Source organism: Xenopus laevis, chromosome 5L (assembly GCF_017654675.1).
Source record: "Xenopus laevis strain J_2021 chromosome 5L, Xenopus_laevis_v10.1, whole genome shotgun sequence".
Classification (NCBI taxonomy): Eukaryota; Metazoa; Chordata; class Amphibia; order Anura; family Pipidae; genus Xenopus; species Xenopus laevis.
This window is the reverse complement of record NC_054379.1, coordinates 17,201,585-17,227,636: the sequence shown is the minus strand read 5'-3', so window position 1 is coordinate 17,227,636 and position 26,052 is coordinate 17,201,585. Positions and strand designations below refer to the sequence as shown.

The 26,052-nt window shown below is 41.9% G+C and overlaps 1 protein-coding gene across 1 annotated transcript; it reads right to left on the bottom strand.

Annotated features, from left to right (window-relative positions):
• Positions 1–9,094: 9,094 nt before the first annotated feature.
• Positions 9,095–25,436, bottom strand: degs1.L (delta(4)-desaturase, sphingolipid 1 L homeolog). The gene is made up of 3 exons (XM_018262647.2): positions 25,230–25,436; positions 12,168–12,910; positions 9,095–9,510 (listed from the first exon to the last, which is right to left on the bottom strand). Exons 1-3 carry the CDS (start codon positions 25,309–25,311, stop codon positions 9,364–9,366), a joined length of 972 nt encoding a protein of 323 aa, XP_018118136.1. The 5' UTR covers positions 25,312–25,436; the 3' UTR covers positions 9,095–9,363.
• Positions 25,437–26,052: the final 616 nt, after the last annotated feature.

Genomic DNA, 26,052 nt, shown 5'->3' with positions numbered 1-26,052 from the left:
GGCCCTTTATTATCTCCTGTCCAGTTCTGCACGGTGAAAGGGCAGAGCATCTTTGGGGCGATCCTTACTATTAGGGAAGCCTTGGAGTTATGCAAAGTCCAAAACACTGGGTGTTACTTTCTGTCTCTGGACCAGGCTAAGGCCTTTGATCGAGTGGATCATGAGTATCTGTGGGCCGTTTTGACAAAGTATGGCATCCCGGGAACATTCATTAGATGGCTCTCCGCTTTGTACAAAGGGGCAGTAAGCTTTCCACTTATCAATGGGTGGCGCGGTGAAAACTTTGAGGTTCGGGCCGGGGTGATACAGGGGTGTCCCTTAAGCCCTCTGCTGTATGTTTTTGCGATTGATCCTTTTCTAAGGCGGTTGCAGGAGAGTGGAATTAGGGGTCTTTCTATTCCTCGTAGCCAGCCCCTCAGGTCAGTAGCCTATGCGGATGATGTCACGGTAGTTGTCTCTTGTCTGGAAGAGAGTCGAGAGTGCTGTCTGAGACAATCAGAAGTTACTCAGAGGCCTCAGGGCCTCTGGTCAACATGGATAAGTCTCAAGCTTTTTGGTCTTTAGACGAGGAGCCGGCTTTTCCACTCCAGGAATTTTCAACAGCCCCAACTCAGATTAGAATTTTAGGGATCAAATTTGGGAAGGGAGATGATGGTAGGCAAAATTGGGAAGACAAGTTGGATGCTGGAAATGTTAAAGTACAGCGTTGGAAGCAGTGGAACCTGTCCTACAGAGAAAGGGTGAAGCTCGTGAAGACTTACCTGGTCCCTATCTTTTTGTTTGTTTCCTACGTGTATCCGTTGCCTGAAGCTCTCTATGCTCGGATCCAAAGCCTGTTTTTCTATTTAATCTGGGGGAACGGGCTGAATCCAGTAAAAAGGGGTGTCACTTACCTGCAGAGGAAAGAGGGAGGGTTGGGCATGTTATGTCCAGTGGATTCTTTGGATCCATCTTCCTGAAGTTCAACTTTGGGATCCTGGGCCAAAGAACTGATTCCCTGTGGGAGAGTTGCATCAGGAATTGGTTATTGCCTCTGGTGGGAGATTGGGTACTTGGCGGTAGCGTGAAGAAAGTCCGAGTGCGTGGATGGCATCTCCCACCACATCTTGGGCAGGGAGTGAAACTTTTGAGGAAGTGGGACATAGGAATTGAAGAACTAAGTTCTGTTGCGAGGAAGCAAATTTTATCACAGAATCCTGAGAACTAATTTTATTGTCCCCTTGGCCTTGAGGGACTGTGTGGGGGGCATGCTTTCTCTCTAAGCCTCCAGTTGCTCAATGACAGAAGGCTGCCTCCCAAATATATTGATCTGAATTGGGTCACCCTTCAGGGAAGACTATTCGTCCGGTGCAATTTGCGTTACTTAAATATTGCAGAAAAGATGTGCCCATGGGGTTGTCCTACTAATGAGACCCAAGAACATTTTGTTGTGGATTGTCCTGTGATAAAAACGGTGTGATCTCGGCTGGCAGAGGCCCTCAAAGTTCCTTATGTCAAACAACTATATTATGCTGATGCAGCCTATGGTATTTTATCTATTCAACACCCCTTGGATAGAGGGACTATGTACCTATTAATATCAGTGATGAGGTATCACCTGTGGCAATCCCTCTGTAGAAGGCCAATTAGCCAGGAAAATGTTCTTATTGATCGGGTAGTGAGGTCTGTGGTGAGCAATTTGGGTTTCCTGAAGGAAAGAGAAGTCAAGCAAAACTATTTGAATGCATCCAAATGGAGATGTGTGAATCTTTGACTGACCTTATTGGCTTTTTGTTGGTAGTACCTGTGATATTTAAAAGCCCTCTAAAGATAAATCCAAACATCACCAGTTCAGGCATTTTCCACAAGTTCTCTTTGGCTCTTTATCATTTACATCTTAGCCGGTGTGAATGCAAAACTTTGTGTATGGAGAAAGGGAGGCGGGTGGTGCGATGGCCTAATAATAGGAAGTCCGACTTGGGACTTTGTGGCCGGGTTGAACATCTTTTTCATGGACAGAAGGACTTTGTGAAAGTTTTGTATGATGGGAAACCTCTTGCAAACTGAAAAATTATTAACTTTTTACCTGTTAACTGGTGATATTTTTAAGTTTGAAAATGGTCTGAATATTTAGTTTCTTTCTGAACTAAAAGTAATATTGTATTTGTTAAGTTTTCACGAATAACAAAAATTCCTATCTGATCCCCATTGTAAGCAGCAGTCCTGTCCTGCTTTATGGCTGAGATTCTAGCTATCTGTATAACAGAACATTCTGTCCCAGTGGCTGCACAGATCCTATCTGATCCCCATTGTAAGCAGCAGTCCTGTCCTGCTTTATGGCTGAGATTCTAGTTATCTGTATAACAGAGCATTCTGTCCCAGAGGCTGCACAGATCCTATCTGATCCCCATTGTAAGCAGCAATCCTGCCCTGCTTTATGGCTGAGATTCTAGCTATCTGTATAACAGAGCATTCTGTCCCAGTGGCTGCACAGACCCTAGCTGATCCCCATTGTAAGCAGCAGTCCTGCCCTGCTTTATGGCTGAGATTCTAGCTATCTGTATAACAGAACATTCTGTCCCAGTGGCTGCACAGATCCCCAGAGAGTGAATGTTGGAAACTAGAAAATTTGTTTGTAGGCTTTATTAGAAAGAATGCCACCTGGCTAGTATTGCTACGGGCAAAGGCCTCCTACTCATTCCTGGCAGCAGGTTTATTGCACAGCTCATCCCTCAGCCATGTGAGTAGATTGGAATCCCAACAAAATACCTCTGTTTAGATGATCTGTGAAATCACAGTGGTGGATTCATAAACCTATGATGTCAATGTCTTGTGGTTATACCCACCATACTGTCCAATCTAGTTGGTTGATGCCCTTGAAGTATCTCAGTTGTGTTGTGTGGGATCTGCACAAATCCTTGGTATTTAGTAACTCCGAGGCCTCCTTCTTCTTGTTCCTTTGTCTCAGGATCACAGAACTGAGAGCCCATTGTATCACAGGGATATCATTTTCCTTCTGGCGCAGATTATCGGTTAAAGCATGAATGGTGGCTAATTAGTAACTCACCCTGTAACCCATAGCAACCAAACTGCACCAACAACAGTTATTCTTTTCTTATAAAGGCAGGAAATCTAGGTCTTAAAGGAGAACTAAAGCTTAACTAAAGAAGTAGCTAGAAATGTTGTACATTATGTGTTGTGCTTCTGTACCAGCCCAAGGCAACCACAGCCCTTTAGCAGTAAAGATCTGTGTCTCCAAAGATGCCCCAGTAGCTCCCCATCTTCTTTTCTGCTGATTCACTGCACATGCTCTGTGCTGCTGTCACTTACTGAGCTTAGGGACCCACTCACAATATACAGTACACATAGAATAGAAATGTCACAATATAAGACTGATTAGTAATTAATACAGATAATTACTACATGGCAGCACAGAAACCAGTGCAATTAGCATCAGAATTTAATAATCAGCAAACCTGTAGCATCAGCTTATATTACAGCCAGGGAAGCTCATTTTCTGCTGGATAATTAGTGACGACCCCTAAGCTTAGCTTCTCAACAGCCAATCAGAGCCCACTGAGCATGTGAGTGTCACAGACACTTTCCAAGATGGTGACCCCCTGTGACAAGTTTGAAGTCCTGGATCATTGATGCTATTGACAAGCTGAAACTTTAGCCTCGTGCAATAAGTGCAGTATGTAAAATGTCATTTTTAGGGTTTAGTTCTTTAAATTCAGTTTGAGTATTCCTCTGGGGTATTTAGACAAAAATTTAGAGAAATTCTGGCCTGTGCCACTGCTTTCGTCTGCCTCTATGAAACCTTTTTTTGATCTGCCATAACACATTGCCATGTAAATGTTGGTGCAGGAAAGGTCAAAGAGCCATTGGAACTCCGCATGCTTAGGATGGGCGATGATCCGGACTCCGATCTTTGAATCATGGTTTATTGACTGGGCATCATCAGACAGTAATAAAATGAAATTGAGTCAAAGCTCCAATCATTTAGAACAGACTGATATGATAAAAGTGGATACACACAGTCTGTGATCCCACCTGTCAGCTACAGACCACCATTGGCCGCCAACTATGTTAGACTCGCAAACAAAAGAGAATCACCCGAGATAGTGAGATAGATTTAATAAACTTTAATAAGACATAAACATTTCCTTTTAATACTGATACATTTATGAAAAGCAGCTTTTTAACAAGCAAATATTGGACCAGTTATATTCGAATTAATAGTGATAGTGAGGCTTCCACACCGAGGTGGATGAGAAAAGAACAGAAAGAACAGAATGGAGGGGGGGGGGAGCAACATGTCGACCAACTGATTCCCTTTCCCAATCCCGGGGTGTGCGACCCAATGTCTTGTTTAATTTGTGCCGATTATTGGAAACAGAATAAGATCAAATAGGGATAATTGTGTGCAAAACTGTAGCCATGTTTACTAAATGATGTATGGACTGGTTTGAAGGGCAGAGGCACGCTCAGATTCGCCAGGCGATTAATCTCTTCTTCGGGCGACTAATCTCCCCAAACTGCCTCCTAGAATGTAAATCGCTGGCGGGATAGCAATCTGTTTCCTTTTCCAAAGTCGCCCGAAGTTGCCACACGAGGAAACTTCAGGCGACTTCAAAAACAAAGTGCTCAGTGCCATCCCGCCGGCGATTTACATTCTAGGAGGCAGTTCGGGGAGATTAGTCGCCCGAAGAAGAGGAGATTTATCTCCGGGCGACTAAATCTTCCAGAATCTGACTGTGTGTCTCTGCCCTAAATGGTTTATTATCACAGAAATCTTGTTGTGGAACTGGGAAAATTCCCAACGGATGTATTTCAGGTACGGATACTTGCGGCGGAGTCCGGGACTCGAGCTGTTGGAATCGCAACTGAAATGTAGAATGACCAGAACAAAAATGTAGAAATAATCTGCAAAACAGGTACAAACATCTCTTCAGTTTGGATTCTCTCTAGAGCAACTACAGGGACACCAGAGATGAACAGACAAGAGAAAGCACAGGGGCTGCATTGTGTAGTCTGCAAACAGCTGTAGAAGGGATTATGGAATCCATGGTTATTGGATTCAGATTGATAATCGAATCCTCCACAAAAGACTGAACTGAAACCAAATTCCAAATTGCATATTCAAGTTTGAGAAGATTCCCAAAATGTATAAATTGCAAAAATTGTTGCATTCCATTGTTCAGAGTTGTCTCAAAAGGTGGCCATAGACGTAGAGATCCGCTCGCTCACTAGAGATTGAAGTGGGAGATATCAGGCTGATCTGATCATGGGCCCTAGGCCCAATAATCGGATCATAATGCATCAGATACGGGCGGTCGGATTGCAGGGCCACATAAACCTACCCGATCGAGATCTATCTCTATCAGGAAAGCCTGACGGATGGCCCCACACATGGACCAATAAGCTTCCGACTCGGTCTGTCGGCAGCTTTTATTGGCCCGTGTATGGGGGCCTTAAAGGAGAAGGAAAGGCTAAAACTAAGTAAGCTTTATCAGAAAGGTCCACCTAAATACACCAGTAAACCCCCAAAGTAATGCTGCTCTGAGTCCTCTATCAAAAGAAACACAGCATTTCTTTCCTTCTATTGTGTACTCATGGGCTTCTGTATCAGACTTACGGTTTTCAGCTTAAACCTCCTTTCCCCAGGCATGAGCATGCTCAGTTTGCTCCTCTTCCCCTTCCCACTCTGCTGTAATTTGAGCCCAGAGCTACGAGTGATTAGGGAGAGACTCAGGCAGGAAGTGATGTCACACCAAGCTAATACTGCAGCTGCTATCCTAAACAAACAGAGAGCTTCTAGGGCTTTTTACTCAGGTATGGTTAAACATTCTACAGAATAAATATCACATTCTAGTTTGCACTATTGCAGCTAATCTATTGGCAATAAAATGCCTTCGTAGCTTTCCTTCTCCTTTAAGGGTTTTGGATTTGTTTTGGTGAAACACTTTGGATTTGACTGAAAGGCCTAGGAATCAACAGGATCCCAGAGTTCTGGATTCCCTACACCCCAATTAGTAAATAGGCCTAATGAATTGTGACCCAGAATTTATACTGAAGATTCCAGCTGCAATGTCGCAGGCAGAAACACAACCTAGTCGTGAAGTCTAGGCTAGAAGGGGGTGAAACAAAATGCAATGTTTCTAAAAACGAATTCAAACTTAATAAAATAACTCAATAAATAATAACCCTAAAATTGAATTTTGGACTGGACACAAACAACAGGGCCAATTTATCACCGATAGGTAACAATTACAAAGCTAGTTAATAATCAGTGATCATTTTTGGGTTTAGTGATGGGTTGCAGTGCAGTAATGATTTGTTCATAGATGTAAAGATTTCAAAAAGATCTTTTCGTTATCGTGAGACTAAGATTATCTTGAAACGATCGTTTAAAGGTACGATTTGTCCATCAACAAAAAATACCATTTCAAGCGATATTGCCAGAAAAACTGAAGGGTAGCTGCTTGCTTGGCCCTGCAAACATAGATAGATTGCACTGTGATATAAAGGAGAAGGAAACCCAGTCGGCGCAAAAACCCTCCCCTGTGTTGCCCACCCTCCCTCCTCCCCCCTGGCCTACCTGTCCCGCTGGGCATATGCCCCTAACTTGTTACCCCTCTGCGCAGGTCCAGTCTACAGAGTTCACCGACGACATCTTCTTCCATGCGATCTTCTTCCTGCTTTGACCGGCGCATGCGCAGTAGGAGCATTTCCCCGGTACGGATCTACTGCGCATGCGCCAAAAGTCACGAAATCGGAAAACTTTGTGACTTTTGCCACATGTGCTGTAGATCCGTACGAGCGAAATGCTCCTACTGCGCATGCGCCAAAACGCCAGTCAAAGCAGGAAGAAGATGGCGTCGGTGAACTCCGTAGACTGGACCTGCGCAGAAGGGTAAGTAACAAGTTAGGGGCATTTGCCCAGCGGGACAGGTAGGCCAGGGGGGAGGAGGGAGGGGAAGCAACACAGGGGAGGGGGGAGGGTTTTTGCGCCGACTGGGTTTCCTTCTCCTTTAATTTTTAAACCTGGCCAATCAATTTTCTGACAGATGCCGGATGAAAAATCGTAAGATTCACGATCGTTAGATTCCCACTAACTTTACGATAATTTGACGGATTGCACTGAAATTGGTCATTCAACAAATCTTTGTGTCTATGGGGACCTTAAATCTTTAAATCTTTCTAATCACTTTCTGTTTATATCAGGTCTCAGTTGCCACAGGATAGATCAGTAATTTGTTCCGAAAGACTTGTAACCCTTGTGATAAACGATATGCAAGCTAGCGAGGCTTTGCTAATCTATGCACTCCTTATTTTACAGAGGGTAAAACTGAGATCATTGCCCCAAATAACTTCCTTATGGCTTGGAGATGTCAGCAGGAGGTTAACCGTTTGGGAAATGCTACATACAAATGATAAGACTATCTGTGCACATTAATGATTATTACTGGATCTGCCTGTTCCACAGCCCAACTGACCCCATATTGGTTTCATCCCCTGCAACGACTGAGAACAATGCAGATATAAGTAGAGACAAATGCTGATGGATAGGCACTGATGTGGTGGTGCTTTTGTAGGGATAATTAATAATAATAATAATGATGAAGGTACTAGTGAGTGTTCCAAAAGCCCTGCCACTCCCTCATACCGGTCATTAGACTATATAAAACAACATCAAAAATCTTCCGAATTTTGCTTTAGTAACTGGTTTAAAACAGAGCGGTTTAAGTATTAACAGCAGCAGAAGGAGTTAACGGGGTTGTTCACCTTTGAGTTAACTTTTAGTATGATGTAGGAAGTGATAGTCTGAGACAATTTGCAATTGGTCTTCATGTTTTATTATTTGTGGTTCTGGAGTTAATTCGTTTTTTTTTTTAAGCAGCAGCTCTCCAGTTTGCAAATTCAGCAATCTGGTTGCTAGGGTCCTAACTACCCTAGCGACCTTGCATTGACTCGAATAAGAGACTGGAATATGAACAGGAGAGGGTCTGAATAGAAGGATGAGTAATAAAAACTAGCAATAGCAATACATTTGTAGCCTTACAGAGCATTTGTTTTTTAGTGACCCTTATTTGAAAGTTGGAGAGAATCGTAACAAGAAGGCAAATAATGCAAAATCTGTTAAAATTAAATATTGAAGACCAATTTAAAAGTTGCTTAGAATTGTCCATTCTATAGCATACTAAAAGTTAATTTAAAGGGATACTGTCATGGGGGAAAAAAAAAATTTTCAAAGTGAATCCGTTAATATTGCTGCTCCAGCAGAATTCTGCACTGAAATCCATTTCTCAAAAGAGCAAACAGATTTTTTTATATTCAATTTTGAAATCTGACATGGGGCTAGACATTTTGTCAATTTCCCAGCTGCCCCTGGTCATGTGACGTGTGCCTGCACTTTAGGAGAGAAATGCTTTCTGGCAGGCTGCTGGTTTTCCTTCTCAATGTAACTGAATGTGTCTCATTGAGACATGGGTGTGTTGTTCTTAGATCTACCAGGCAGCTGTTATCTAGTGTTAGGGAGCTGTTATCTGGTTACCTTCCCATTGCTCTTTTGTTTGGCTGCTGGGGGAGAAAAGAGAGGGGGTGATATCACTCCAACTTGCAGTAAAGAGTGATTGAAGTTTATCAGAGCACAAGTCACATGATTTGGGGCAGCTGGGAAATTGACAATATGTCTGGCTCCATGTCACATTTCAAAATCAAATATAAAAAAATCTGTTTGCTCTTTTGAGAAATGGATTTCATTTCAGAATTCTGCTGGAGCAGCAATATTAACTGGTTCATTTTGGAATTTTTTTTTTCCCCCATGACAGTATCCCTTTAAAGGTGAACCACCTCTTTATCAAACCCTAAAAAATTTACACTCCATGATAAATCTTCACTTAGAGGAACATCGGTATTGCGGAGGAGCCGTACAGCTGCTTTGTTCACTCAGAAACATAACCACTTGGGCCTACGTGGTAGGTAACAAAAGAAAAGAGCAGTATAAATATGTTGTGCCTGAAACACAAAACTGACCACAGAGTCCTTTATGGAGGGTTACTGTGAAGTCAGCTCTAAAGGGATTGCAATAACAAATAAAGGCTTTTATAGGGTGGGGTGCACTTTGTTGCCTATTTTTGGCATGGTGCTGGTCAGTACATGTGTGCATTAAATAAGCTACCAAACAGCAAGGTGCTCTGGAAAAAAAACATAATGGTGGGAAGGGCCCCGCCTTATGCAGCATTGGAAGATCTACTAGACTAGGAAACAACTACAGTATAAAACTGGAAGGGTTTCCAACTCTTTGGTCATTAAGGGTCGTTCTTGTTTCCCAGGTTAGAAAGCCTTCCAAGCTCTGATGTGCCCCGTTCAACACTAACTTTATTCTAGTTTAAGGTCTCCTTTCAGTTTCCGCTTCATACGGGAGTAGGGGCTTAGAGTATCATCCATCACAAAATCGTAGAGAACCTTGACCCAGGAGTTGTACTTCGGTAACGGGTCGTAATATTCAGCTGCGATTTTCCGCACCTGGGAGGAGAAAAATACGTTTATAAATATTTATACTCTCCAAAATAGCGCTCGTTATGTCCATTATATCCATTCAGCTTGGGTGGCACTTTGAGGTTAAAGGAAAACTTTACCTCCCAAACAATGTAGGTCTCTATAAAAACAGCTCATATGTAAAACCCTGCTTCATGTAAATAAACAATTTTCATAATAATATACTTTTTTTAGTAGTATGTGCCATTGGGTAATCATAAATTGAAAATTGCCATTTTAAAAAATAAGGGCCGCCCCCTGGAATCGTAGGATTCATGGTGCACACTATACTTGTTAGGTCACATGAGCCAATTAACAGACAGAGTTCTGTCTTTTGCTTCCACACTTCTTCCTGTTACAGTTAAGGTGGCCATACATGGGCCGATAAAAGCTGCCGACAGACCGAGTCAGCAGCTTATTGGCTCCGTGTATGGGGCCCCCGATGGGCTTCCCCGATCGAGATGATCTAGATCGGATGGGACTAAAAATCCCGTTGGATCGCGGCCGCATCTGTTCGTTGATGCAGTCCCGCGACCCGACCACTCGTAAAGCCACCGTTAGGATCCGATCATTGAGCCCTAGGGCCCACGATCGGATCAGCCCGATATTGCCCACCTCAAGGTGGGCATATCGGGGAGGGATTCGCTCGTTTGGCAACATCGCCAAACGAGTGGATCTCCCCGTGTATGGCCACCATTAGAGTTGTGGTATGATCTCTGAGGCAACACATAGACCATCATGAAATGGTGGCTCAAGGGAAGAGATGTACATTTTTTACTTAAATATATAGACCAGTTTGGTAAGATTCTTTAATATGCCACTTAATATAATGTAAAATATCTGTTGCGTAAGTATTCATTTTGGGGGTATAGTTTTCCTTTAATAAAATATCACTTGGGTCTAACAGTACTTTTCGAGGTAAATAGAAGTTGCTGATGGGATTGAGGTTATATTATTAGATGTAAAGTGATATCTGGTCAATCAAACCTGGTTCTCATTGTCTCATTTAAATGGAACTGGGCATTTCACCAAAGCCAATATCAGAAATATGGCTCAGATACCCACAATTAGTACAGGTATGGGATCCCTTATCCAGAAACCCATTATCTGAATTATGGAAAGGCCGTCTCCCATAGACTCCATTATAATAAATGAATCCACATTTTTAAAAATGATTTCCTTTTTCTCTGTAATAATAAAACAGTAGTTTGTACTTGATCCCAACTAAGATATAATTAATCCTTATTGGAAGCAAAACCAGCCTATTGGGTTTATTTAATGTTTACATGATTTTCTAGTAGACTGAAGGTACGACGATCCAAATTAAGGAAAGATCCATTATCTGGAAAACCCCAGGTCCCGAGCATTCTGGATAACAGGTCCCATACCTGTACTCAGAAAATAGCCACAGTGTTTCAGAGCACTAATTACAGGTACCAGGAGATGACTTAGTGCCCATTCATGTCAATGGGAAGTGATTCAAGGTGAGAAGTTGCTAATAGTAAGAACATATAAATGTGACAGACATGAATCCCGTTTCTAGAGCAGTTATAAAATCTCTTAAAGGGATTCTGTCATGATTTGTATTATTTTATTTCTAAATTACACTGTTTACACTGCATATAATTCATTCTACAATATAAAATGTCATTCCTAAACCAACAATGTATATTTTTAGTTGTAATATTGGTGTGTAGGTGCATCTCAGGTCATTTTGCCTGGTCATGTGCTTTCAGAAAGAGCCAGCACTTTAGGATGGAACTGCTTTCTGGCAGGCTGTTGTTTCTCCTACTCAATGTAACTGAATGTGTCACAGTGGGACCTGGATTTTACTATTGAGTAGTGTTGTTAGATCTACCAGGCAGCTGTTATCTTGTGTTAGGGAGCGGCTATCTGGTTACCTTCCCATTGTTCTGTTGTTAGGCTGCTGGGGGAGGGGGTGATATCATTCCAACTTACAGTACAGTAGTAAAGAGTAAAGTTTATCAGAGCACATGACTGGGGGCACCTGGGAAACTGACAATATGCCTAGCCCCATCTCAGATTTCAGAATTGGATTTCAGTGCAGAATTCTGCTGCATCAGCACTATTAACTGATGCATTTTGAAAAAGAAAAAAAAAACACTTTTTCCTTATGACAGTATCCCTTTAAAGGACCAGTAACATGAATATTTTGTTTTTAAAAAATTTGTTAGCATAGAACAAAAAAAAAAAAAACACAAGGACAAATTCAACTTTTAAATTGCTAAGTCTTTATTAAGAAATAACTTTACCAAAAATCCTCTTACAATCCTCTTCAGAAAAGGCGATCTGGCAATCCATCACGTGGCGCTCGATTTTTTCCTCCTACTTTCCTTATAAGAGATAGCCAGGGAGGAGAAATCGAGCGCCGCATGATGGATCGTCGCCGTGTCTCCTTTTCTGAAGAGGAGCGCAAGCAGAGTTTCGTCAAGTTATTTCTTAATAAAGATTAAGCGATTTAAAAGTTTAATTTTTTTCGTTCTATACTAAAAAATGTTTTTTTAAAAAAAAAATTTGATGTTACTGAGGCATGGAAGTTCAATCCAGAACCAAGCCTCAATGAAGAGCCAATAAAACATGGAAAGAAGATTTTGGGCAAGTATAAAGAAGTAGAATAAACTTACCAATGGCAGGTTCTTCCCTGGGACACTAGGAAAGTCATGGTGTTCATTGTGGTAGCCAACATTAAAGGTCAGGTAGTTTAAAGGTCCATAATAAGAGTAGGTCTCATGGCCCTTTAAGAACATGTAATGCTCAGCTATAAAGTGCCCAGAGATAGGGTGGAGTCCTAGGCCAAGGATGGAGCCTACAAGCATGTAAAATAAAGCTTTCCCTCCCAAGGTATTATAAATGAGGGCATCAAAAGAGAACTGCACAACCAGGTTGATGATCTCCAGCCGGGTGATGGGCTTGGGGTTGATACACAAGGGACGGATGGTGTAGAAGAGGGGCTGGAGTATAATCCACACAAGCTTCCTCAATGGAGTGCAGAAAAACCAGCCCTCAAAGTCTGTGGGGATATCCACGTCAACACCATCCCCTCCCAGGTAGCGGTGATGATCCATATGGTACCTCTTGAAGGATATGGAGTAGGGTAAACCAAGGGGAAGATTAGCGAACATGCCGAAACACCTATTCCACATGGCTTTGCCGTTACCGAAGGCACTGTTGTGAGAGATCTCATGGATGGCCAAGGTCATAGAGTGGCTAATACAGCTGCCAACCGCATAAGTCCAGAACAGAAGCCACTTCCAGTCCAAATCTTTCACCAGGTAAAAAGCTACCAGCTGGGTGAGGACCATCAGGGACACAATCCAAATCAAGTTGTAATCTGGTTTCATTAGGGATTTAATCTCCGGATATTTGGCTGAAAGGGGAACAAGTGAGAAAAACAAATTAGATGCCAAGATACTAATTGGCTCCTTATCCCAAAGGAACTCTTCTCCCTGACAACAGAAAGTGAGTGCAAAGAGATGGCTCAGCTATTAGCTCTCGAAGACAAATGGAGCAGTCGCACACCCTTAAAGGAGAACTAAAGCTTAACTAAAGAAGTAGGTAGAAATGTTGTACATTATGCTTTGTGCTTGTGTAACAGCCCACGGCGACCACAGCCCTTTAGCAGCAAAGATTGTGTCTCCAAAGATGCCCCAGTAGCTCCCCATCTTCTTTTATGCTAATTCACTGCACATGCTCTGTGCTGCTGTCACTTACTGAGCTTAGGGACCCACTCACAATATACAGTACACATAGAATAGAAATGTCACAATATAAGGCTGATTAGTAATTAATATAGATAATTACTACATGGCAGCACAGAAGCCAGTGCAATTAGCATCAGAATTGAATAATCAGCAAACCTGTAGCATCAGTTTATATTACAGACCAACCTCATTTTCTGCTGGATAATTAGTGACGAGCCCTAAGCTTAGCTTCTCAACAGCTGCTCAGAGCCCACTGAGCATGTGAGTGTCACAGACACTTTCCAAGATGGTGACCCCCTGTGACAAGTTTGAAGTTCTGGATCGTAGCTGCTATTGACAAGCTGAAATTTTAGACTGATGCAGTAAGGTCATTATATAAAATACGGCATTTTTAGCCATATTCATTTCTAGGGTTTACTTCTCCTTTAACCCAAATAGCCTGGTGCTTAGTATTATATTATACAGCAACCTCCCGAACAATGACTATAAAAGAGCGAGGGGGGGACGGCATGGGTCTATAAAAGGAACCCGGAATTCAGGAGCGGGTCGTGGGAGGTTGGATATCAGGCGGGTGCGGGTCGGGAAAAACACTACTTCCTGCTTTTCAACTCTCTTGGTTTCCACTCATTGGTTACCAGGCAGTAACCAATCAGTGACTTGAGGGGGGGCACATGGGTCATAACTGTTGCTTTTAAATCTGAGCTGAGGATCAATTGCAAACTCACTGAACAGTTATATTCTTCTGCTTAGGAAAGATTTGAGAAAGGTTTCTATTTTTTTTCCTAAGCAGAAGAACATCAGAGCAGCCTCTTTCTTTCTCCTGACAACTTCCTTGACTACTTGGTGGTCAGACTGGTCAGAAACTGACCAGCAGGTGACGCTGTTGTAACAAAATTCATTCATATTCACAGTACATGTATGCCTTAATATCTTGGAGGAAAAAAAAAAGAAAATAAATAATGAATGTCAATTGCAAAAGTTCTTAGAATAGCACCCTCCTCAATTTCACATTTATTTTAAAGATTTACTTATCCTTTAAGCAACCCATAGTACGGCCCCTTATGCTTCCACAGCAAACTATGTTGAAGGGGAAGATTAAAAGCATTATATAGCATAGAAGTAAAGGAAAAGCACTTGCAGCATGCACGCACACAATATATACTTGGTATTCATAAATGTTCATTTTAATGTGAACAACCCACAAAGCAAAATACCCCTTAGCAAAATTAGGCCCTGTTGAAAGTGACAGTTAAAGCCAACATTCTGCGACTGTATATTATACGGAGAAAAATCTCTCTGGAGGCTGCCAAAATAAATATCCACAGGAGCCGAGCGAGCGCACAAACAAGCACTATTCTGTCTGATCACACTGCTTTATTAGATGCAAACATGTGACAGCAGCTCGACCAGCATGTACAATACACACAATATGGTGCTCTGCGGGGAAGCAGCTACAGAATGCTCTGGCTATAGCCCACCAGGGCTGCCATCAGAAAACATGGGGCCCCACCAGGTCTGGACTGAGAATTAAAATAGGCCCTGCCATTTCAGGTACACAGAGGCCCAAACAGCTATCCACCAGCCCACTAAATACTGACTTTCTATGGCACCTTATAGCAGCCCCTCTGGCATTTGCCAGAATCCACAGATTGCCAGTCCAGGCCTGGGCCCCACACAACAACATTTTCTGGGCTCCCCCTCGCCACCCCTCCCTTACCCATCAGTATGAAGGACACACAAGACACAAGCGTTAAAACATTAAGTGCCCCCCTACAAGTTACAAAAAAAAAAAAAAGAACTTTGGTGCCCAGGGCCCCCTACAAGTTTTGATGGTCAGGCTCCCCTACAAATTAAAGAAAAAAAATTGGTGGCCAAGGACCCCCTACAAGTTTAAAAAAAAACATTGGTGGCAACAGACCCAGTACAAGTTTTAAAAAAAACATCGGGGGCCAGGGCCCCTACAAGTTATTTAAAAAAAGCATTAGTGACCAGGGCCCCTATAACTTATTAAAAAAAAAAAAAATTTGGTCAGGGCCCCTACAAGGTAAAAGAAAACTGCACTTATCTTAGCCAGGGAGCACAGGTGCAGGTATCTTTAGTTTCCTGTGCTCTGATTCGCCAGTGAAATGTAAGTCCCAGTAAAGCTGCATCGCAATTGGATAAAGTAGAGGGGAGGTTCAAACTTCACCCATCCAATCTCCATGCAGCTTTACCGGGACTTATATTTCACTGGCGAATCAGAGCACAGGAAGCAAGAAGCAGTCATCGGCGCTCCAGACCACCCTTCCTGCTAAAGTCTGCAGCCCGGGACAGCCCCCCCCATCCCCCCCCATCCCCCCCTGATGGCGGCCCGTATGAAAAAAAGAGCAGGCACTTCCAAAGATCAATCTTCCAGACAGACTTATAAGATAGTTTAGTAGTTAATTCGGGACACAAGGATACAGCCTTACATGCTTAGAATATTTAGGACACTTTATCATAGGCTAAGGTCAGTGATACAATAACACCCAGGGCAAGGATAGTACCTATTTTTTTTTTTTTTTTTTTTTTTTTAAAGGTGTGGTTTACCGTTAAGTTAACTTTTACTGTGTTCTAGAATGGTCAATTCTAAGTAACTTTTCAATTGGTCTTCATTATTTATTTATTTTTATAGCTTTTTAATGATTTGTTGCCTTCCGACTTTTTCAGGTTCCAGTCACTGACCCCATCAGGAAAACAAATGCTCTGTAAGTCTACAAATATATTGTTATTGCTACTTTTTATTACTTATGTTTCCATTCAGACCTCTCCTATTAATATTCCAGTCTCCTATTCCAATGTATGTAAGATTGCTAGGGTAATTTGGACCCTATCAACCAGATTGTGGAAACTGCAGACTGAAGAGCTGCTGAATAAAAAGCTAAATAACTCAAAAACCACAAATAATAAAAAATGAAAAACAGCTGCAAATTGTCTCAGAATATCACTCTCTACATCATACTAACAGCTAACTCCAAGGCGAACAACCCCTTAAAGGAGAAGGAAACCGCCTGGGCGCAAAAAACCCTCCCACTCCCCTGTGTTGCCCCCCTCCCTCCTCCCCCCTGGCCTACCTGTCCCACTGGGCAAATGCCCCTAACTTGTTACTTATCCCTCTGTGCAGGTCCAGTCCACGGAGTTCACAGACGCCATCTTTTCCCAAGCGATCTTCTTCCTGCTTTGACCAGCATTTTTGGCGCATGCGCAGTAGGAGCATTTTGCCGGTACGGATCTACTGCGCATGCGCCAAAAGTCACGAAGTGAAATCGGAAAGCTTCGTGACTTTTGGCGCATGCGCCGTAGATCCTTACCGGCAAAATGCTCCTACTGCGCATTTGCCCAGGGGGACCGGTAGGCCAGGGGGGAGCAACACAGGGGAGGGTTTTTGTGCCCAGGGGGTTTCCTTCTCCTTTAAGGGTAAAGGCACACGCTAAGATTCGGGGAGATTTAGTGACCCGGCAACAAATTGCCTCGGATCGCTTAGTTTTCCGATGTAGCCCAAAGTTTCTTTGTGAGGCAACTTCAGAAAACAAAGCAGTCCGAGTGCCATCCTGCCGGCGACTTAGATTGTAGCCGTCGGGAAGGCTTTTCGGAAGATTAGGTGCCCGAAGAAGAGGCGATTTGTCGCTGGGCGACTAAATCTCCCTGAATCTTAGGGTAAGGGCACACCTGGAGATATAGTCTTTCGTCTTCGATTTCCAAAGTCACCAGAAGTTTACTCGTGGGGAAAATTCGGACGACTTCAGAAATCAAAGCACTGCGAGTACACAGGCGCAGGCGGTTTTTCATTGAAGCAGGCAGAAGACACAGGGAAGCAGTTCGGGGACTAAATCTTCCCGAATCTCCATGTGTGACCTTACCCTAAGCGTGTGTGCCCTTACCCTTAAAATAAGGGTGCAAAACAATCAGTATACATTGTAAACAACGTAACGACTAATTGTGCAGATAACCTATTGAACTCTGTAGATAAGAAAAAGCTGTAGATTACTGCAAAAGACATTTCGGATCAATATTAATTTATGACTTGTGAAATTCCCTTCACTTGCAAGAGTCTGCAAACTGCCATAAAAACTGGCAACCCAGCTGCGTCAGCCCGTTCTACAGATATTACAGCTACACTACTAACAGAGGGTAGGAAAAGTGAAGTTTTCGCCTCCAAATACAAGTATAAGCTCTTAAAAGTCTCACTGAGTGTTAAAGGGTTTGTTCACCTTTAAAGGGATACTGTCATGGGAAAACATGTTTTTTTTTCCAAAACACATCAGTTAATAGTGCTGCTCCAGTAGAATTCTGTACTGAAATCCATTTCTCAAAAGAGCAAACAGATTTTTTTATATTCAACGTTGAAATCTGACATGGGGCTAGACATATTGTCAGTTTCCCAGCTGTCCCCAGTAATGTGACTTGTGCACTGCTAAGTGTTGCGATGGCTGTGAAGCCGTCAATGGCGAATTTTCGCTGGTTAGGAAATTTGCCCCATAGGGAGGATTAGTTGAAAATTGGGAGGATACACAGATTACTCACTAGGAAACAAGGGCAGAGTTTCCACTCTCAGAACGCTTAAGTACTTGGCTTTCTCCATCAATTATCATCATCTGCATCATTATCTGTGAGCTACAATAGGCATGGCCTGCAGCTCTATCCCTACGTAAGGAAACCCGTGACAATCCTTCTGCCTCCTGGACATGAGTATAACGAGTTGCTCTCATCACGTGCCTGTGTAATTGGGTTAGCGGATACTGCAGGGATTATACAGTAGCTTCTACCTCATTATGTTACACCCATAGACTTTGTAGGGAAGCAGAGAAGGGCTCACTTTACATGTTTTAATTGCAGGGAGTTTGACATTACTCCTAATAACGTATAAATACCTATATAACAAGTTTTATATAGCTTATTCATTAGCATTCAGGTTGAATGCCGAACACTCCACAAAATATACTGCCAAAAGCCAGGCCTTCATTTGCATATTCAAAATATGAGGTACGTTAAAGGGGTTGTTCGCCATTAAATTAACTGTTAGTTTGATGTAGAGAGGGATATTCTGAGACAATTTGCGATTGGTTTTCATTTTTTATTACTTGTGGTTTTTGAGTTATTTAGCTTTTTATTCAGCAGCTCTCCAGTTTGCAATTTCAGAACTCTTGTTGCTAGGGTTCAAATTACCCTAGCAACCATGCACTGATTTGAATAAGAGCCTGGAATATGAATAGGAGAGGCCTGAATAGAAAGACGAGTAATAAAAAGTAGCAATAACAATAAATTTGTAGCCTTACAGAGCATTTGTTTTTTAGATGGGGTCGGTGACCCCCTTTTGAAGGCTGGAAAGAGTCTAAAAACTATAATCAGTAAATAATGAAGACCAATTGAAAAGTTGCCTAGAATCGGCTATTCTATAAGATAGTAAACGTTAACTCAAAGGCGAACCGTCCCCAGTTTTTCAGAGGTTTAAAGTCGCACCCAGTCAAACCGAATCTGAATCCTGCCAAAAGGGCCGAAATTGGGGTGAATGCCAAACTGAATCCTAAATTCCGTGAGCCCCAAATTATTAACAACACTAGAGATGCAACAGGGCTGGAAGTTATACTTTAATCAACAACAGGCGCGTTGGACTACTTCAGCGGGTTCTGACGACAATCACTTAGCTACTCAAAGTCTCAGGGGTTAAAAGTCAAAAAAGTTACTAATTATTTCCAGGTCTTAAAAGGGCGGTTCACCTTTAATCTAACTTTTAGTATGTTATAGAGTGACTTATTTTAAGCAACTTTTCAATAGGCCTTAATTTTTTCTTTTCAATAGTTATTTTAAATTATTTCAAATCTTCCTTATCTTTCCAGATTTCAATTGGGGGGTCACTGACCCCATCTAAAAATCAAACACTTTGTAAGAGTACGCATTTATTTTTATTGCTGCTTATTATTGCTCATCTTTCAATTCAGGCCTCTCCTATTCATATTTAAGTCTCTTGTTCAAATCAATGGATGGTTACTAGGATAATTTGGACCCTAGCAACCAGACTGCTGACACTGCAAACTGGAGAGCCGCTGAATAAAAAGCTAAATAATTAAAAAAACACAAATAATAAAAAAATGAAAACCCAATGGCAAATTATCTCAGAATATCCCTCTCTACATCATACTAAAAGTTAATTTAAAGGTGAACAACCCTTTTAAACAAAATTCATGGTCAGACAGTAAAGTAACAATGATTTGTGGTACATTTTGCCCATAGGAAATTCTTTACTCGCTCATATAGAATTGTGCTAGGTCTGAGTGGGCAAAGTATCTTCACTATTTGATCAAATTTCTAAATGCCGAAGTTTGATTTTGAAGCAGGTGAGCACTAACGTCATACCTTAAAGAAACAGTAACATCAAAAATTCAAAGTGTTTAAAAGTAATAAAAATATAATGCAGTGTTGCTCTGCACTGGTAAATAAGCCTCAGGTTACACAGCAGATAAGCTCTGTAGAACATAATGGTGTTATCTGTTATCCGCTATTTAACCTGTGCCATATAGACTTTTTTCAATGTCTGCCATTGCTACACAGCAGCTTGTTTATATGAACTATAGTAGTGTTTCTGACGCAAACACACCAGTTTTACCAGTGCAGTACATGATATTTTAATTACTTTAAAAAACACTTTAATTTTTTTTTACTGTTCCTTTAAAGTCTACTAGAAAATCATGTAAACATTAAATAAACCCAATAGACTAGTTTTGCTTCCAAAAAGGATTAATTATATCCTGGTTTGGGTCAAGTACAAAGTGCTGTTTTATTATTACAGAGAAAAAGGAAACCATTTTGATCAATGGAAGAGGGCCTAATTCGGAGCTTTCTGGATAATGGACCTATACTTGATCCCGGCTAAGATATAATTCATCCTTATTGGAGAAAAAACAATCCTATTGAGTTTATTTTATGTTTAAACAATTTTTTACTACACTTAGGGGGTTATTTATCAAGGTCCAAATAGCCGAACTTCAAATAATTAAAACTAAAAATTTTTCGTTATTTATTAAAGCCCGATGGCCTAAAAACTCAGAATCCGAAACCCCGGCATCTAAAAGCTTTCCAGGTCCTGTATAAGTCAATGAGGAAGGTCCCAGTGTCTGTGCTGATGTCCGTACAGATATCCGATGAGTTTATGGTTTCTGCACAAAAAAAACTACGAAAACTATTATTTTTCCGTAGATTTTGCCCAGAAACTACCAACAATTCAGAGTTTTCTGAGAAAAAAAAATTGCCAGACCCTATTTTTTTCAGGATTTTTTCTTAAAATAAGGTCCATTCGGACAACTGGAGTTGCTCAGATTTCTAACTTAGAAATACTAATTAAGATAAATTCGGACCATGATAAATAACCCCCTTAACATATGGAGACCCAAATTACAGAAAGATTTATCACATGGAAAACCCCAGGTCCCGAGCACTATGGCTAATAGCTACCATACCTGTATATTATAAGGCAGGGAAACTCATTGGATGGCTATTATTAGTATTTTTTTTCTAGATTTCCACCATAACACCAGTGGAATAGTTGTTTTGTATGCACGCACATAGTTAACATATTTGTACATTCCCTAAAAAAACTTTGCATACCTGAGCAAGTTTACAATTAACACACCCATTAACATAAGAAAAAAAATTAATATTCAAGCTGAGCCACAGTTATATGGAATCTAGAATTTCAGATTTTACATAATTTCATATTTATGTCCTGCATGGGAGGAAGGTGATGTTGTGCAGACGTCCAGAACCCCTCACTCTCTTTCCTTCGGGTTAAAAAGGTGCATAATCAGGCAAGTAGGGGAGCAGAGAGAAAGACGGACATCAGATAAAGGTCGCATCACAGTTGGAAATCCAAAAACAACTGAACAAAGGACAATGAAGACATAAAAGTACAGGAGAGAGAAAAGATAACATAAAAGAGATAGGGCATGGGAGAAAAACAAGCGGCTAGCAAAAAAGCAAAAACAGAATACAATAAAAACAAACAAACTTGAAAAAAACAGGTCTGACATCCCCCAAAGGACGGATATCAGTCACACACAGTGGAGGTAACAAGAGGTTCATGGAATAAACACTGCCCAGTGTCATTTGTCAAAAAAAAATAAAACAAAAAGATTCCCAAAGCAAACGTTTTCAGAACAAAGTAAAATTCTGATGAGTCAGAGTTTTGGCTTTTGTCTGAGGTAACAGTGACATTAGAGAGGAAGGAAATCCCGGGACATGAAGCATTTAGGGGAAAGAGGAGAAAGACAGCAATGTGGTTTTAGAATGGCTAATTCTAAGCAATTTTCCGATTGGTCTTCATTATTAATGTTTTATAGTTTTTTTTTGTTTTTTTTAATTATCTGACTTTTTCTTCAGACTCTTTCCAGCATTCAAATGGGAGTCATTGACCCCATCTAAAAACAAATGCTCTGTAAGGGCTTAAGCACACGGGCAGATTCGGGGAGATTTAGTCGCCTGGCAACTAATCGCCTCTTCTTCGGGGTGACAATCTTCCCGTACTGCCTTCCCCCTGCTAAAATAAATCTACTCATGTGCTAAAGCCATGAGGCTACAAATGTGTTATTATTGCTACTTTTTATCACTCTTCTTTCTATTCAGGCCTCACCTATTCATATTCCAGTCTCTCCTTCAAATCAGTGCATGGTTGCTAGGCTCATTTGGACCCTAGGAACCAGACTGCTGAAATTTCAAACTGGAGAGCTGCTGAATAAAAAGCTAAATAACCACAAATAATGAAAACCAATTGCAAATTGTATCAGAATATCACTCGCTACATCATACTAAAACTCAAAGGTGAACAACCCCATTAATGTGCGTCTTGGCTGCATCAGGTTGTAACGGGGAGGACAAAGCTCTCACACAATAACTTGAGGCGTGAAATAAGCAAAAATACCGGCACCAGTTACAAAGCGTCTAGGGGAGGAATTTAGGTTCCTGCCATCGAGACTGAAGAACATGAACACGCATGTAGAACACAGGACACACAATGAACTAATAAGAGTTTATCAATAAACACATTCTGCTGGCGGAGAAGGGAAACCACAACCGGAGCATGTGCCAGGAATTCCCTCCGTGATACAGCAGCTTTACTCGCCTAACCTTTATCATCCACCCGGAGGCATGCCATCCAGAGACACACCCAGACACACCATGCCAACACAGCAAGAAAGGCAGGGCACTGCATGGCATGGAACAATGGCTGAGACTCCATATGTTCACAGCAATCCCTGACATTGAGAGTAGGGACTGCAACGTTGTCTTTACAGACAACTGAGAATAGGATCCCCCCAGCACTGTCCCTATATCATCATTATTATTATTATTATTATTATGTATTTATAGAGCACCAACGTATTGTGCTGCGCTGTAAAATAAATGCGTTTATACAAAGAAATCACATGAATTACATACATAGAACATACAGAGTTACATACCTAATGACCAGCACCGGTACAAAAGGTCAGGAAGGCCCTGTGCAAAAGAGCTTACACTCTAAAGGTCAAGGGAACGAGACACAAGGTATGGGAGTGGGCAAGATCAGAAATAAGCAGATGAGAGATGTAGCATGTGGTATTGCATTTGGTAGCTAAAAAGAGTGATGGTAGACTTCTCTAAATAAGTGTGTTGAAGGGCAGAGACAGACGAGAAGATTCGGGGAGATTAGTCGCCCGGCGACAAATCGGCTCTTCATCGGGCGACTAATCTCCCTGAACTGCCTCCCAGCCGGTTAGAAACTAAATCACCAGTGGGATGGCACTCGGAACTCTTTGTTTTCTGAAGTCGCCCCCGAAGTTTCCTCGTGAGGCAACTTTGGGGAGACTAATCTCGCCGAACTGCCTCCTAGAATGTAAATCGCTGGTGGGATGGCAATCGGTGCGCTTCATTTTCCAAAGTCGCCCGAAGTTGCCACATGAGGAAACTTCAGGCGACTTCAAAAACAAAGCACTCTGAGTGCCATCCCGCCAGTGATTTACATTCTAGCCAGCGGGGAGGCAGTTCAGGGAGTTTAGTAGCCCGAAGAAGAGGAGATTTGTCACAGGGCGGCTAAGTCTACCCCAAATCTGAGTGTGTGTCTCTACCCTTAAAGGGTTTGTTCACCTTCCAAACACTTTCTTCAGTTCAGTTGTTTTCATATTGTTCCCCAGAAATAAAGACTTTTTTCAATTACTTTCCATTATTTGTTTTTTACCGTTTTTCCCAAAATCGAAGTTTAAAGTTGAATGTCCCTGTCTCTGGTGTTTGAGTCTGACAGCTCAGTAATTCAGGTGCAGATACTGAACTGTTACAATTTTGCAACATTGAGTTGATCCATTTCTCAGCAGCATCTCTGGAGTATTAGCAACTATTGTATCAATTCTAACAGCTGCCTGTAATGAAACCCAGAGATTCTGCTCAGCAGGGACAAAGATAAGAAATGTATCAACTAAATGTATCAATTTAGAACAGTTTATAGGGTCGGCGACCCCCCTCCCACAACTGCTTTAGATGGTGAACACTTTACACTTCAATATTAGAAAAACAGTGACACATAGAAAATAGAAAGTAATTGGAAAAAGTTGTTATTTCTGGTGATCTATCTGAAAACAAGTAGTTGTTTGAAGGTGAACAACCCCTTTAAGAGAACTTTTGAAAGCAGAATGGTTGGAGGAAAGCAGAGGCTGAAATTTCTATAACTTTGTGACCAGTTGGAGGAGGTGGCAAAAAAAACGTTTTAGGAAGCATGAAAAAAACAGGATAAAACATTTTTGAAGTGTGTAACAAACGCATCTGTTTCTCAACATGGGCAAATGCATTATACTAAAGTCTGGCATCAGCATGGCACAAAGGGGATGTCCTGTATCTATAGGCCAGTCAGGAAAGCTCCGAATTACACAAAGGACATCTCCCATAATTCACTAAATCGCGAAGACGCTAGCGCAAATTCTCCAGCATGACGTCATTTCATTACTTCGCCGATTTACGAACGGGTGCTGGCGTAAATTCCCTAGCGAAGTGGACCTACTCTATCGCTACTTCATACCGTTGCGCTATGGCGAAGGGACGTAACTACGTTAATTCACTAATTTTCACATTTTACTGAACGTTACACCAGACTTGCCTTCGCCACCTCAGACCAGGCGAAGTGCAATCGAGTAGATAGGGATAGCTTCAAAAAAAGTTACCATTTTTTCTAAGTCCCAAAAAACACGGCGTCTTTTACTTTTTTAAGGGTGATAGGCTGAAAAAGATCGTAATTTTTTTGGGGGTACCCTGCTTCCCCCCTACATTTCCTAACATATGGCACCTAAACTATACAGTGGGCACATGTATAAGGCAAAATAACTAATGAAGCTTTCCCAGGCTTGTGTAGTGTAATGTTTTTGCTGCTACATACACGTCCATTGTACTATAACTTGGCGCCGTATGCAAATTAGGCATCGCTAGCGTAACTTCGCTTTGCTTGATGAATTAACGCTAACGCAACTTCTCTACCTTTCGCCTCCCTGAGCGCAACTTCGGATTTTAGTGAATTAGCGGCGCCCTGGCGAAGTGCGGCGAAGGCGTCGCTAGTGAATTTGCCCCATAGACTCCAATTTATACAAATAGTTACAATTTTTAGAAATAATTTCCCTTTTCTCTGCAAGTTATCTATATATATATATATATAAAGAGAGAGAGAAAATATGTCAGAAAATGTTAAAATAGTGCATTTATGGGGTGTGAGGCAAAAGGGAGGCCAAGGCCTGGGATGAAAGTGAATTAGGTTTGCAGGGGCAACTCATTACAAAGGATAATATTACAGACACGAGCAAGAGAAATGAGTAGAATAACAGTAAAATAACACTTGTTGTTTCTATAAGGACCATAGAGAATATAGAAAAGAGATACAGAATATGAGCCCCTCCATCCTCATCAACAATAAGGGGGCAGCCCACTCCCCAAATAACTGCTCACCCCAAGTCTACTCACCCAGGATCTCCTTCCTCCTGTCCGCATGAGGCTGGTCGGTGTAAACCCATTCGAAGTCCTCTCGGGCCACACTGTTCCCCATGGCTGCGGTGCTACGAGCTGCTTCGCACAACTGAGCTCCCCTCTGAGACCGGCCGGAAACCGAATGACAGGGAAAAGAGAAGCTTGCAATCGCCACGCCCACACACTGACGCGCCCATCGGTTGGCTATGGGCGGGAGCGCAAGTGCTGGGCTGAAAAGACTGGCCTCAAAACCAGCCAATAGAACGACGAGGGAGGGCAAACCCGCGCAAGCCTGGGCACGACCCCACCCTTCCTGAGGAATTTTTAACAGACACGCCCCTTTCCCACATCTATATAAGGATTGGCACGACATTCTGAGGGGAGCTTTGTGAGACCAAATTCTGTTGGTCAAGGCAGCTTTTTCACCCTAATACCGAAAGCACGTTAAAATTAAAGGCTTTCCACATACATTGATGCTGGTTTCTGTCTTATTCTTTGAGTTTTTTTATTTTAGAGCTAATTACCCCCATGTCGGGATATAAACCTTTATCTAAAGCTTTTATGATGTTCAGGGCAATAAAAGGTTGATTTTGGTGAGGTAATGGACTGAGAGGTGGCTGTATGAGGATATCTGTGCCCACAGCTACATTTAAAGGCCTGTTCTCAGGCAGAATAGGTTTTAGGGTACAGAATGGGGTACTTTCATATATTCATGGACTGCTGCAGGTCTGGACTGGCACTCAAAATAGGCCCTGGCATTTCAAGTACACAGAGGCCCAAACAGCCCCCCACCAGCTCGCTCCTCAATGGCATCGTACAG